Source organism: Achroia grisella, unplaced genomic scaffold (assembly GCF_030625045.1).
Source record: "Achroia grisella isolate CSIRO2021 unplaced genomic scaffold, CSIRO_AGI_Agris_v1 utg1470, whole genome shotgun sequence".
Taxonomy (NCBI): Eukaryota; Metazoa; Arthropoda; class Insecta; order Lepidoptera; family Pyralidae; genus Achroia; species Achroia grisella.
In genome coordinates, this window is record NW_026712639.1 from 33,688 (window position 1) to 46,857 (window position 13,170).

The 13,170-nt window shown below is 33.2% G+C and overlaps 1 protein-coding gene across 3 annotated transcripts in view; it reads left to right on the forward strand.

Annotated features, from left to right (window-relative positions):
• Window positions 1–7,855: 7,855 nt before the first annotated feature.
• The window catches only part of LOC131855710 (DENN domain-containing protein 1A), a 34,731-nt gene continuing 29,416 nt past the window's right edge, over window positions 7,856–13,170 (forward strand). For all 3 annotated transcript variants that reach the window (XM_059207008.1, XM_059207010.1, XM_059207009.1), the window contains exon 1: window positions 7,856–8,034. In XM_059207008.1, coding sequence (XP_059062991.1) covers window positions 8,018–8,034 — 17 coding nt within the window. In that variant the 5' untranslated portion in view covers window positions 7,856–8,017. The remainder of the gene's footprint in view (window positions 8,035–13,170) is intronic.

The following is a 13,170-nucleotide window of genomic DNA, read 5'->3' on the forward strand; positions in this document are numbered from 1 at the left end:
TATGTCCGATGGTAGAGGGTTCGATTCCTCGCAATGGGGCTGTTCAAGTATTACGTAAGCAGATTTATCACAATTATTTACCCCCCATCGCCCTTGTCAGCAAAAGTAAGCAAAGTTCTTACCCCCTCCCCCCATGCTTACTTAAACATTTCTAAATTAATGTATTGTTTTTTTAGCAAAGACAATGTGAGGGTTGCCATTCGTGTAAAAAAGTAAATTACGACCGATGACGTAATCATCATACAGACTCCCCCACCCCCATGTCATCCAAAATAAGCAAAGAAAAGAGCCCCCGCCCCCCTATAGTGCTTACGTAATACTTGAACGGCCCCAATGTACAAACATTTGTATTCACCAATATAATTGTTTGTAGCAATCTGGATGTTTTTTATCTATGTATGTATGTAACACTAGCTTTGCTTAGCTTGTGACTTAGTGTTGGAACTCCATCAAAAAAATTAGAACTTTTAATTTTACTTCTTATTTTGTTGGAGTCTCCAACAGATGGCGCTGTGAATTGTTCAGAGATGTTATTATGTCTTCACTGCTTAGGAGATTTGTAATTCTGACTAATTAATTAGTGAGTTAATTTTGATAGAAATTATCGTCTCTTATAAGTAATATCTTAAAAATAATGCCTCTTACATTATATCTTAATCAATGTCTAGTACCCATAACACAAGCTCTGCTTACCATGGAACTAGATGGCACTATGTTGATCATCCAGATTTATATTTTTATTAGTTTATGATATTTTATGGCATTGTGCTAATTGTCCAGAGTTATATATTATTTTATTTTGTCTTGTCAAAATTAGAATTGTAATCTGATACATTGATATCAAATATTGACAACCTCGGTGGTCTAGCGGTCTAGCACACCGCTTTACGTCCGATGGTCGCGGGTTCGATTCCTCGCACGGCACAAACATTTGTATTTATGAGTACATTTGTTTCTATCGGTCTGGGTATTTTCTAAGTATAATATGTATTTACGAAAACAAAAATTATCTATGTATTTGTATCAGTTATCTAGTACCCATAACACAAGTTTAACTTGGATCTAGATGGCGCTGTGTCAATTGTCCTGATATTATTATTATATATTAAATATTTAGTAATTGGTTTACAAAAAACATGCAAATCTTTATAGTAAAAGGATGACTCATACTTCCAATACCAATCAAGCATACGGCCCATCTGATGGTAAACCGTTACCGTAGCTACTAGACGCTTGAAACATCAGGAGTGTTTGGGTAACAGTTTGTTTCAATATAAGTCTACAATATTGTTGATTACAGATTGGCCCTCGTACTAGGCGAACCATTCGTATATTCACTATATATTTACTTTAAAATATAAATTTACCTTGCGAATATACTAACTTAATTTTGTGTGTGTTGCCATAAAGTTAAATTAGATAATATTACATAGTATAACCTCAAAATTCATATGGAAATGTTTAATATAAAACTACCTTTAAGTACACGTGTAGAAATATAATAATAAACAACCCTATAGAAGATCGGGATCTCCTATCACTACTTACCTACTACTACAATACTTAAAAAGAGATAAGACAGAAGACCCCAGCAATGGTTTAAAAAAATATAAAAATCTAAATTAATATGAATCTCATACGTAATTTGTTAAATATTAATGACATAAATTTATTAAATTTTCCGTTATATTATTAACCGGGTCATATCACGATCCGGATATTATTACCGGGTCGGTAATAATATAATTTTTTTTTTATAACACGGGACAAACGAGCATGCGGCTCACCTGATGGTAAGTGATTACCGCCGCCCATGAGCACCCGCAACACCAGGGGAATTGCAAGTACGTTGTCGGCCTTTTAAAAAGGAATAGAATAGAATAGAATAGAAAATCATTTATTCAAATAAACTTAATTTAAGCACTTTTGAATAGTCATAACAATTTGTTTTTTATCTACCACTCGTTCGGAAAGCTGTCTCATCACAAGAAGAACGAGCAAGAAACTTGTGTGTTGCTCTTTTAAATAATCCTTGTAAGTTTACATTTACAAGTCGAAATGTGTGAATACAAACTACCAACAAGCACTAATTTTTTGGGTCAAATATAATCATGCAATAAGATTAAATCAGTCGTAGTGATAAGAGCAGAACAGTCCCTACAAGCAGCACTCGTTCACGAGTATGACGGATGAGCCAGCCATCACTGCGCTCGACCATATTTTAGGGAGCCCATTGACCCGGCCCACCACGCCGCCACATGTCTGGACATTTTAGTGAGCATGACTATTCATTCCACACGACCACGTCAGCTACAAAAATTACTATGTGGTAGTTACAGTATTCGCACTTTACATAAGGATGCATGCGGCAATCAATACAAAAGCCGCTACGCTATCATATATCAAGAAAGCAGTATGAAAATTAAAATTGTAACGTTGTCCGCAAATAAACTTATTCTTGCTGTATATTGCTATCATCTATAAATTCATCTATCTTATAATAGGCTTTTTACATAACCTTTGTTTAATATAAGATTTGAATTGCCTCTCTGTAAGATTTAGCGTAGACTCTGGCAGTTTATTATAGAATCTTACGCAATTACCATAAAATGAATTACTAACTTTGTGTAGACGGCATTTAGGTAAATAAGCTCTTATCTTGATAATATAACGTGAATACCTTTTTTGTCATAATTTTATAACAAAAAAGGTATTCACGGTCAGCCAGCTCGTGACCACAGCCAGTGCAACCCCCTCCGATCGATCCCCCTTCCAATTCAAACGGGGATCTGCACTCGCCCCCTATCGTCCGGTGAAGCTGTAAAGGCCATCTGCGATGCGAAATTATTCGTGTTAAGACCCGGTTAATTATATGAATAATGTATATTAACCACGAAATTTTAAAAATAATGATATACCGTTATGTACACAGCTTACGAATTCATTCGCATAAGTACAGAGTAAAAAATAAAATAACCAAAAGTTTGTTTATGGTATGTAATATTATTTTATCTGTGGTTTTAGTTTTTTAAATATTTTTGTGTAAGCAGGCTGTAATGATGTGATGTTATAATAAATACATAAAAAGGGAAGTCTCAAATATTTAATATATTTAGTACTATGTTTGTATTTCTAAATTAATAATTGAAATGTTCCTATATATTAGTTATTAATCCCCATATGCATATAGAATACATAAATTAAAATTGTGTGTCCTATGAAATATAATTAAAACAGACTTGTATAGCTGTTTAGATATAAGAAAATTGTATTTTAAGTATTAAGATTTGTGTCTACTAAATTAATTGTGATAATAATACACTCAACTCCCAATAAAACTGACAGTTCCTATTTATAATAAAATATTATGTTTTACAATTGTTATTCGTATTTATGTCATCGTTTTATTAAATTAAGTACTTAAATAATACACGAATTGGAAAAATTATTGCAAATTAGTATTTAATGTTTACAAATAACCTGATAAAGTACAGAACACTAAATAAATGCAAGCTGACCCGGCAAACTACGTGTCGCCTCTTAATTGAATAAAATGTCAAAGGTTTTTGAAGTTAGTTACGCAATAACTTTCTGAACGCACCCTGTTTGACAGGTACGAACAGTTTGTATGGGAAAATAAAATTATTGTTTATGGCGTGTGATTTGTCCATGCAATTTCTTCATATTTTCACACCGCTGAAACGTTCCGTGGAGTAAAGATTTCAAAATAAAAATCGGTCAAGACAAGTAGGTCCAGGCCTATGTTCAGCAGTGGACGTCTTCCGGGCTGCGATGATGATGATGATGATGAATTCGGTCCAGCCGTTCTTCAGTTTTAGCGAGATTGACAAACGTTATTTCATTTTTATTTACATACTAGGTGTGCCCGCGACTTCGTCCGCGTGGAATAGATGACAAATGACAAATTTTTGCATACAAACTTTCATCCCTTATTCTATTTTACCCCCTATGGGTATTTTTTTTTTAACTCTGAACGTCAAATTCATTTATATTTATAGGCAGCAGCCTAAACAAAAAAAAATTAAGCCTAAAAATAATTTTCAAAAATGTATCATCATTTTTTTTAATAACTTTTTATCTTCCTATTCAACCCGTTACAACCCTTTTTCGCATTAAAATGTAGCCTATTTACTTTCTCAGGGTTCTCTATGTTCACAAATTTCATTATTAGTTTTGGTGCGAAAGCGAGACAGTCAGACAGAGTTCCTTTCGCATTTATAATATTAGTAATTATAAAGATATATATCGTACAGTCAAGTGGACAATCTATACACATAAATAAATTTGGAGTGTCTGTTGGTAATATTGAAATAACTGTCTTTTACTACAAGCATATGAATATAAATACGGTACATTTTTTATTTTTGTAGCTAGTTTAAAAATAAATCAAAAACAAAATTTTATATCACCACTCAAATCGGTTAAGCCGTTTCTATGCTCAGCGCAAGTACAACGTACAAACAGACAGATAAAAGAATGTAACAAACATTGTTTTCGGTTATTACTTATCGTACATAGATAAAATTCCACAATGATTGTTTTTATCATGCTTTCCAGTACAGACAACGAACAGTTATAGTTTTTATTATTAACTAGTTGTACTCGCTACTTCGTCTAATATATAATATAATATATATATATAATAAAATATATATTTTTTTTAATAAAAGTAGCCTAAGTTACTCCTTATTATATCAGTTAGCTACCTGCCAAAAAAAGTCCCGTCAAAATCGGTTCAGCCATTTCAGAGATTAGCCGGAATAAACAGACAGACAGACAGGCAATAATTGTAAAATGTTATTTTGGTGTACGTATCGTATTTATATTCATATCATCATTATCATCATCATCATCGCACCCCGGAAGACGTGCACTGCTGGACATAGGCCTCCCCCAAAGATCTCCACGACGATCGGTTCTGCGCTGCTCGCATCCAATGCCTTCCAGCGATCTTGACCAGATCGTCGGTCCACCTTGCTGGAGGCCTTCCCACGCTGCGTCTTCCGGTTCGTGGTCGCCACTCGAGGACTTTACTACCCCAACGGCCATATAAATATATATATATATTTATATATTATACATGTAATAAAAAACGGTTATTTCAATATTACAAACAGTAACACCGATTTTTCGCGTCGCGAACTCGCGGGTAAAGTAGTATATAATAAAATTGTTAATACAATATAAAGATACAATGTAAATATGAACTATAAAACTATATACCATGCTGCCAGTATGTCTGCTTATTTATAAATTAACCTATTTAAATAATAATCTCTACTATAATACGTTTCCATCAGTATTATTTATAACACCGTAATAGTTAAAACTTAATATTCAATAGGTTATTGCCTTATACAAAGATTTGAACTCATTTGTGTACCTAAAAATACTGTATAACCGCTTCCTAACTACACAAATGAGTTTTGTTGAGAATTTTACATGCTTTCTAATAATTTTAATAAACAATAAATTTATATTCATTAAAATGTGTATAACATACTCGTATATTTATAATTAAACTTTAGAAATTAATTGAACATTAATATGAAGTTCAATCACTGATAATATACATATATTTATAATTGAAATTAATAATTTAATTGATTATTGAAATGAAGCTCATTCACTGAAGACGATAAGAAATAAAAATAAATAAACATTATGTTATAAAACCATAAGCTTATAGATGTTAAACACCGCCTAATTGTAATTAAATAGTGATTATTATTAAATTTGTATTTTTATTGCTCTCAATTTCAGCTGACGCTACAAAAATACAAGCTGTGGAAGTATGAAAGTGGAACCGATGTCGGAGAGGTTAAAGAGTAATCGTCTATCGTGGTATGGACATGTAATGCGTAGGAATGAAGATCATATCCTAAGGACGGTGTTACATATGAATGTGGATGGTTATAAGAGTAGAGGAAGACCGAAAAAGAGATGGATGGACTGTGTGAAAGATGATATGGTGAGAAAGGTAGTAAATAACGGGATGACTGCGAACAGAGATGAATGGAAGAGAACAACATATTACGACGACCACAAATAAATGGGATAAGGAAGAAGCAGATGATGATGATGATGATGCTACAAGAATACAAACTACAATATTTATTTAATTAATTTCCAACTTGTGAGCAGTAGCTGTGAAGTAAAAATATAAATCTATAACTTGTATATAACGTTGAACAGGGATGTTAGGGAGCTCCGTAAACAAAACTAACCGAAACTATCGGATATACAATATAAAAAAAATCGCAATCGTAACCGAATCCGAAATAAAAGTTTCAAGCAGTTATAATGTCATATTTTTTATTCTACCAAATTCAAATTCAACTAAACTCAATACAAGCAGTTTTGAACATTCATATTTTTTATTCAACACTCATTCGGAACACAGATTCATCACAAGAAGGATGCAAAGGAACTTCTGTGTTGCTCTTTTAAATAAATGTTTTTTTACATATAAAAATTAAACCATAACAAGTAAGAGGCATGTGCTAATCAACATAGAAACCGCTACGTACCCATTCTTAATGTAAACAGATAATTTGTCAGCGTGTCATTGAAACAAGTGTTGTGTTACGACGACAAAAAAATTAATATCCGTAACCGAAATTATCCGAAAATAACGGATGATCCGAAATAATTTTATATCCGTATCCGGTATAATAATCATTCCTATATCCGAAACTTATCCGTATCCGAAATTTCATAACCATTACATCCCTGATATTGAACAATTATTTAATGTCTAAATCCGAAGCTGGAAGAGTTCTTAATCGTAATATTAAAATTTAAATAATCTACAAAAAAAAATACCACTGGTTAGAGACATTGGGGAGTAACTGTGAAATAACAGTATATTATCGATGTAAGTGCAAATGAAGATCATATCCTATGAATATGAATGGTTATAAAGGCAGAGGAAGACTGAAAAAGAGATGGATGGACTGTGTGAATGATGATATGGTAAGGAAGGAGTAAGTAACGAATGATGACTGCGAACAAGGATGAATCTATCACGATGGTTTACACGGGAAGCCTCGTGGAGATCAACCTGACATGGTACATTGTTAGCAATAAGATCATCAGTCTATATTGGTAACCTCACCTTTCCCCCAGAAAAACGTACTAGGTACGTCGACCACAAATAAATGGGATAAGGAAGAAGCAGATGACGATATGCAGTACGTCATGAAGTAATAGTGCCGCGTAATATGCGCACCTACATCGTACGTTTTTCAACACACTTGTGTTCTTATATGTGATATTAAATATTGTTAATTTTTACTGTAATACACACTGTTACTTTCCGCACAGCGCGCTGCCTACTGGCTAACGCCGCGCGGTAGTCAGTTTTAAATATCAATGAGCTGGCGGGGCATCAGTGAAAGATGATAAGACATTGCTACTAATGTAAATGACCCACTAACAATCCTGTTTCCTCCCAATATTGAACTATTTCATTAATCAGAAGTTACAAGAGTTCTCAATCTTAATATTAAAATAATCCAATAAACTACAGAAACAATATCGAGTCTGTCAAAAGTTTGACTATACACTGAAATTTAAACAAGTATAGCTGTATAGAGACCATTTCCTTTGCCTATGCTATTAAAAAAAACTATATTTGAATAAAAGTGACATAAGTGAAAATCATCCGTCACTCGCTGTATAACTGACAAATGACCACTCATGTTGCGAAAATACAGGCTTGTGATTGGTTACAATATTGTCAAACTCATCGCATTTATATATTGACCAATCATTGCCGGCTATCACGAATACTTATATATAATAGTCAGTCCACCTTTCGTAACATTTTGATTGAGTATTAAATTAAAATAATCAAAATATGTTTATTGGAATTAAAAAATAGTTTTCTATGGCTTGTGATGTTTCGTGATGTGTTTATTTTAACAACTTATCAACAAATAATATATATGCTGTGTAAGATGTAATCAAATTTTCTTAAAGTCCACGTCGAGACATGGGTTCCCGATTAAGGTAATTATACACCATATCGTATTGAATTTTCTATTTAATTGTCAATATTATCTGTTCAATTAACAATTCTACCTAACCCTAGTTGATATCACTAACTAGTGTGGAGTAATCGTGATACAATTTGGAATTTTAGGTAAATGTACTAAACTTCATTTTGCTTAGTTCATAATTTTATTTGCCTTTTGTGCGTTCTAATAATCCATGATGTTTACAGTAATCTTAACTTGCCTTCTCCGAGGCCTAGATCATTATTATAGTATTAAGATAAATGTTTTCTCTGTGGGTGTCCAGTCACAGGAATGCTTACATCAGTATTTTAGCTATGGTGTTTGCTGTGAGATAAAACTCATGAGTAATGAATATTAATATTATTTATCTTTGTATGAAAATGAAACATGTTACATTATTAATAAGGTTTAAATGAATCTAATTGAATGAATTATATTTTTATTGTTTCACTATGTCTCATTATATAGCTTTGATAAAGGTTCAGATATTTATTTATTTATTTGTTATTCCTTTATAACATGTACCTTATGAAGATCCATATTAAAACAATTAATAGTAAGAAATTACATATTGTCATTTATTTACTTCTAAATTATATTAATATTATTAATAAGCTCCTAGCTGTGTTTCCATTTATCTGATTGTTATCTTTTTATGGCTAAATAGCTGAACGGAGCTTGTAATACATGTTTTTTTTTTACATTATAAAATAATTGTGCATCAACGACTTCTATATCTCACATTTATGCTTCTAATTGGCAAATGCATCTAGGATTATTGAATGGATCTTAATGAAATTTAATATGATTATAGACTATATTTCAAGGATGTAGTTGTTTCATAAACAAAATCCATATCCAATCCATCAATAGCTTTCAAACTCAAAATTTCTTCTTGAAAATTCTTTATTCATATAGGTAGCCTCCTATGATATGTTAAATCTACCGTCAGTTGGGAATGATTTCAAAATGAGAAGTACTGACAAGAAATTCAGCTCGTATTTTCTTCAAATAAATGTACATGTTTATAATAAAACAGATTCATTTTTAAATTCAAATTTGGAAGACTAGAGTGACCACTAGCATATGCTAATAGTAAATATGTTATTGCAAAAGCAAATAGTCTAATCTGTGTTTGTAACCCGAACAGACCAGTCCGCACAAGTATCACCCAGTCATGAGTATGACAGATGAGCAACCATCCATCATATTAATAGTATAGAATGCTAAAATGTTTTATGATCTATAGGAAGGCAGGGTAGACAGGTAGGTAGTATCTGTTAGTAACAAATACAGATATGATTTTTACAACAATATATTATTGGGACGTTTCGGAAATGATATGTCGATGCAGCAGTACTTTTATTTTATTAATTTTTCAAATTACACTCCACATAAATTGCGTCACTGTACAGTCACGTCTGGTCGTCTCGGTCGCCTCGAACAGAGAGAGAGCAGCCCGCTCCCTCTTTGTTCCCGGCCTCTTTCTCTCTATTACTATTGGTGGCGTCATAATCGTGACGTCACCAACATCACGTGACTCGCTATGGTTTTAAATTTGAAATGTTACTTACATTTCAAATTTAAAACCATAGCGACAAATTAGTCAACTGAGTGTTCTTTATGTATTGAAGCTAACAATATAGTTGTATGTACTAATATTATCCAAAGGGAAGCCTCTACAGTCATAGGCAGTTACTAGTAACTTTACTTCCGATGATCACAGGACTAATTCCACACAGATACAAACATTTGTATTCATGAGTATGATTGTTAGTATCAGTCTGGGTGTTTTCTATGTATATTATGTACTAGTTGTGCCTGCGGTTTTACCTGCTTCAAATTTATAGCCTATGTAACAAAAATCCATCCAACCGTACATCGACAATCGTATATCCGCGTTATAGAAATAGAAATAATCTTTATTCAAATAAACTTAATATAAGCACTTTTGAATAGTCACATTTTTTTATTTTACCACTCATTCGGAATGCTGTCTCATCACAAGAAGAATGAGCAAGAAGCTTGTGTATAATATTTTTTTAGTGAATGATAGTGGAATGCTGCACCCACCTGCGCTAACGGTTTACGCTGGTGGGGCACCAGTGGAGGATGATAAGATGAGCATAAAGTCAGATCAGTTAGCCCAACGTGACAAATTCACCGCAAATTTATTACGATGGTTTCCAGAGGGAACCGCGTGGAGGTAGACCTGATATGGTATATTGCTAGCAATGGGATCATCAGTCCACATTACTAACGTAGTAAGATGTATTTTAAAGTATTCTATCAATTTTCTGGTACCTAGATACCAGTGTTATGACACAAGTTCTGTTTAGCGGTGGGAAGGGGATTGTTAGTAACGTGGATTGATAACCCCATTGCTAGCAATGTACCATGTCAGATCAACCTCCACGCGGTTCCCCCTGGAAACCATCGTGTTAAATTCCTGGTGAATTTGTCACGATGGGCTAACTGACCTGACCTCATGCTCATCTTATCATCCTCCACTGGTGCCCCGCCAGCGTAAACCGTTAGCGCCGGCGGGTGACCATTCCATTATCATCCACAAAAAAAAAAATCGTTTTGCTTAACTTGGGACTAGATCTCTAGATCTAGAGAATGCTCTGTGAATGAACCATGCTTATTATTATTATGACTGGAGCAGAACACAACAACTATTTTATTAAAAAACAGACTAATTTTAATAAATGTATATATTTCCCAAAAGGACCCATAGCGATGGAGTCAAAAGTGATGTTTTTTTATTGGGTTGTTTGTCAGGTGCTTGGACCTGTAGCACTGCAACCTACATAGATCTATTGTACTCGCCCTTTTTCAGAGTTTCCTACTTACTTAGACACGTCAGGGACTAGAATTGAAGGATATTCTTAGGAGCGATGGTTTTTATCTCCTCAGGATAGAGTGTAAAAAACAGATATCAAAATAATACAACATTTATAAAAAGAATGGAGGACAAATTGCCTGCAACAATTATTATGTTAATTGTAATCTTTCATAGCCAATTTTCTTTACACTAATTCATAGACAATGCTGCAAGGTGTATCTACATAGGCACCCTTTTCTATATTTAACATTAATGTTCATAAGTAAATATGTAGATATGCATATCAGTGCAAGTAGCAATTGAACGTTTATTGTGTGTCATTTTATTGCATTAAATAACATTATTATATGATAAAATACAGTACTTAACTGTGACATAATTGTATTGATAACTAGCTGTACCCGCGACTTCGTCCGTGTGGAATTTCACTTTATTTTTCTAGCCTAAGTTACTAAGTTAGCCTAAGTTACTCCTTATTACATTAGCTACCTGCCAATAAAAGTCCCGTCAAAATCGGTCTAGCCATTTCAGAGATTAGCCGGAACAAACAGACAGACAGACAGACAAAAATTGTAATAAAATGTTATTTTGGTGTATGTACCGTATTTATATTCATATGCAAGTAGTAAAAAACGGTTATTTCAATATTACAAACAGACACTCCAATTTTTATATGTATAGATAAATGTATACATTCTGAGTTTACAGCATTGTCGGCCATAAAATATACAATAAGAATGTCTAAATTAAATTCGAAATGACAATTTTATAGGATTGACAGATATAGTTTTTAGTGGATGATAATGAAATGGTGCATCCGTTTGCGGTAACGGTTTACGCCAACGGGCCATTAGTGGAGGATCACAGGATATGAGGCTACGTCAGTTAGGCCAGTAGCAAATTAACCAGGAATTCAGCACAATGGTGTCCAGGGTAAATTAATAGATAGATAGACGTGTACTTTCTATATACACACGTTTTACAACACAGTATATATTACAAAAAATCAGAGTATATAGGTATACAGAAAGAAGTATGAAAGTGGTGTCGGTGTAGGAGAGTTGGAAGAGTAATCTTCTATCATGGTATGGGCATGTAATACGTAGGAATGAAGAATAGGAAGAAGGTAAGGTTACATATGAATGTGGATGGTTATAAGGACAGAGGAAGGCCGGAAAAGAGATGGATGGACTGTGTAGATGATATGATAAGAAAGGGAGTAAATTATGAGATGACTGCGAACAGAGATGAATGGAAAAGAAAACATATTCCGACCACAAATAAATAGATAGATAGATAGATAGATAAAAATTTTATTCACGTTAAAAGCACACACACACACACACAAAAGGCACTGTAATAATAAGAACAAAAATAAAAACAGATATACACATTACATTAGTGAAGTCAAACAAAATACAATACACAACAATTACAGATAAAATAAAATGCAATACAGATAACAAAAAACGGTATGAGTAACGTAGCGTGTGTGCATAGCCCATACGTAAAAAGGCAGCACCTCAGTGTATTGTTTGCAGCATACAAGCAGCAAACCACTGATATTCAGGCACTGCCCAGAGACATACGCGAGGACGCATGTAACAAGACCACAGCTTGTAATCAGCCCTATTACATTATCATAAATATTAATATATTAAAAAAAACTATAATAAAACAAGAAATAGGTATAACATATAGGCATAAAATATGTAGGAAATTATTATCAATTCATATAATAAAATAAATATGAAAAACAAAAGAGAAAATAGGATAAGGAAGTAGCAGATGATGATGATAGGTAAAAAAGAAGAAGCGAATAATAATTCTAAAATGTCAGATCGTCGTTTCCTCAATGTACAACTGTACTGGCAATGAGGACAAAGTAATTGATAATCCCCTTCGCCCGGTTGAAATTGTATTAGAAAATTACGTTTCGGAGGAAGTTGTTATCAGCTTTAGTAATATCAGTTACAATCATTTATTTATTTATTCTTTTGCATACGATTTGTATGTATGGCGTACAACCGTCGCGTTCATCAGAGATAGTATGGCGGTGCAGTGTAACAGGTATACAATAGATTAATACAGAACTATATATACTAGATGAAAACCCGGCTTCGCTCGGGTGAAATGTGGGTAGATATTTCTGTAGTCATCAGTTCTCATGGAATGTTAAAAGTAAGCAAGGCATAGATTTGTAAAGCTTCGTTCATTGTTTTTAATAAATGTAGTAAATAAAAAGTACAAAAGTTTTTATACAAATAATTTTTATTATCT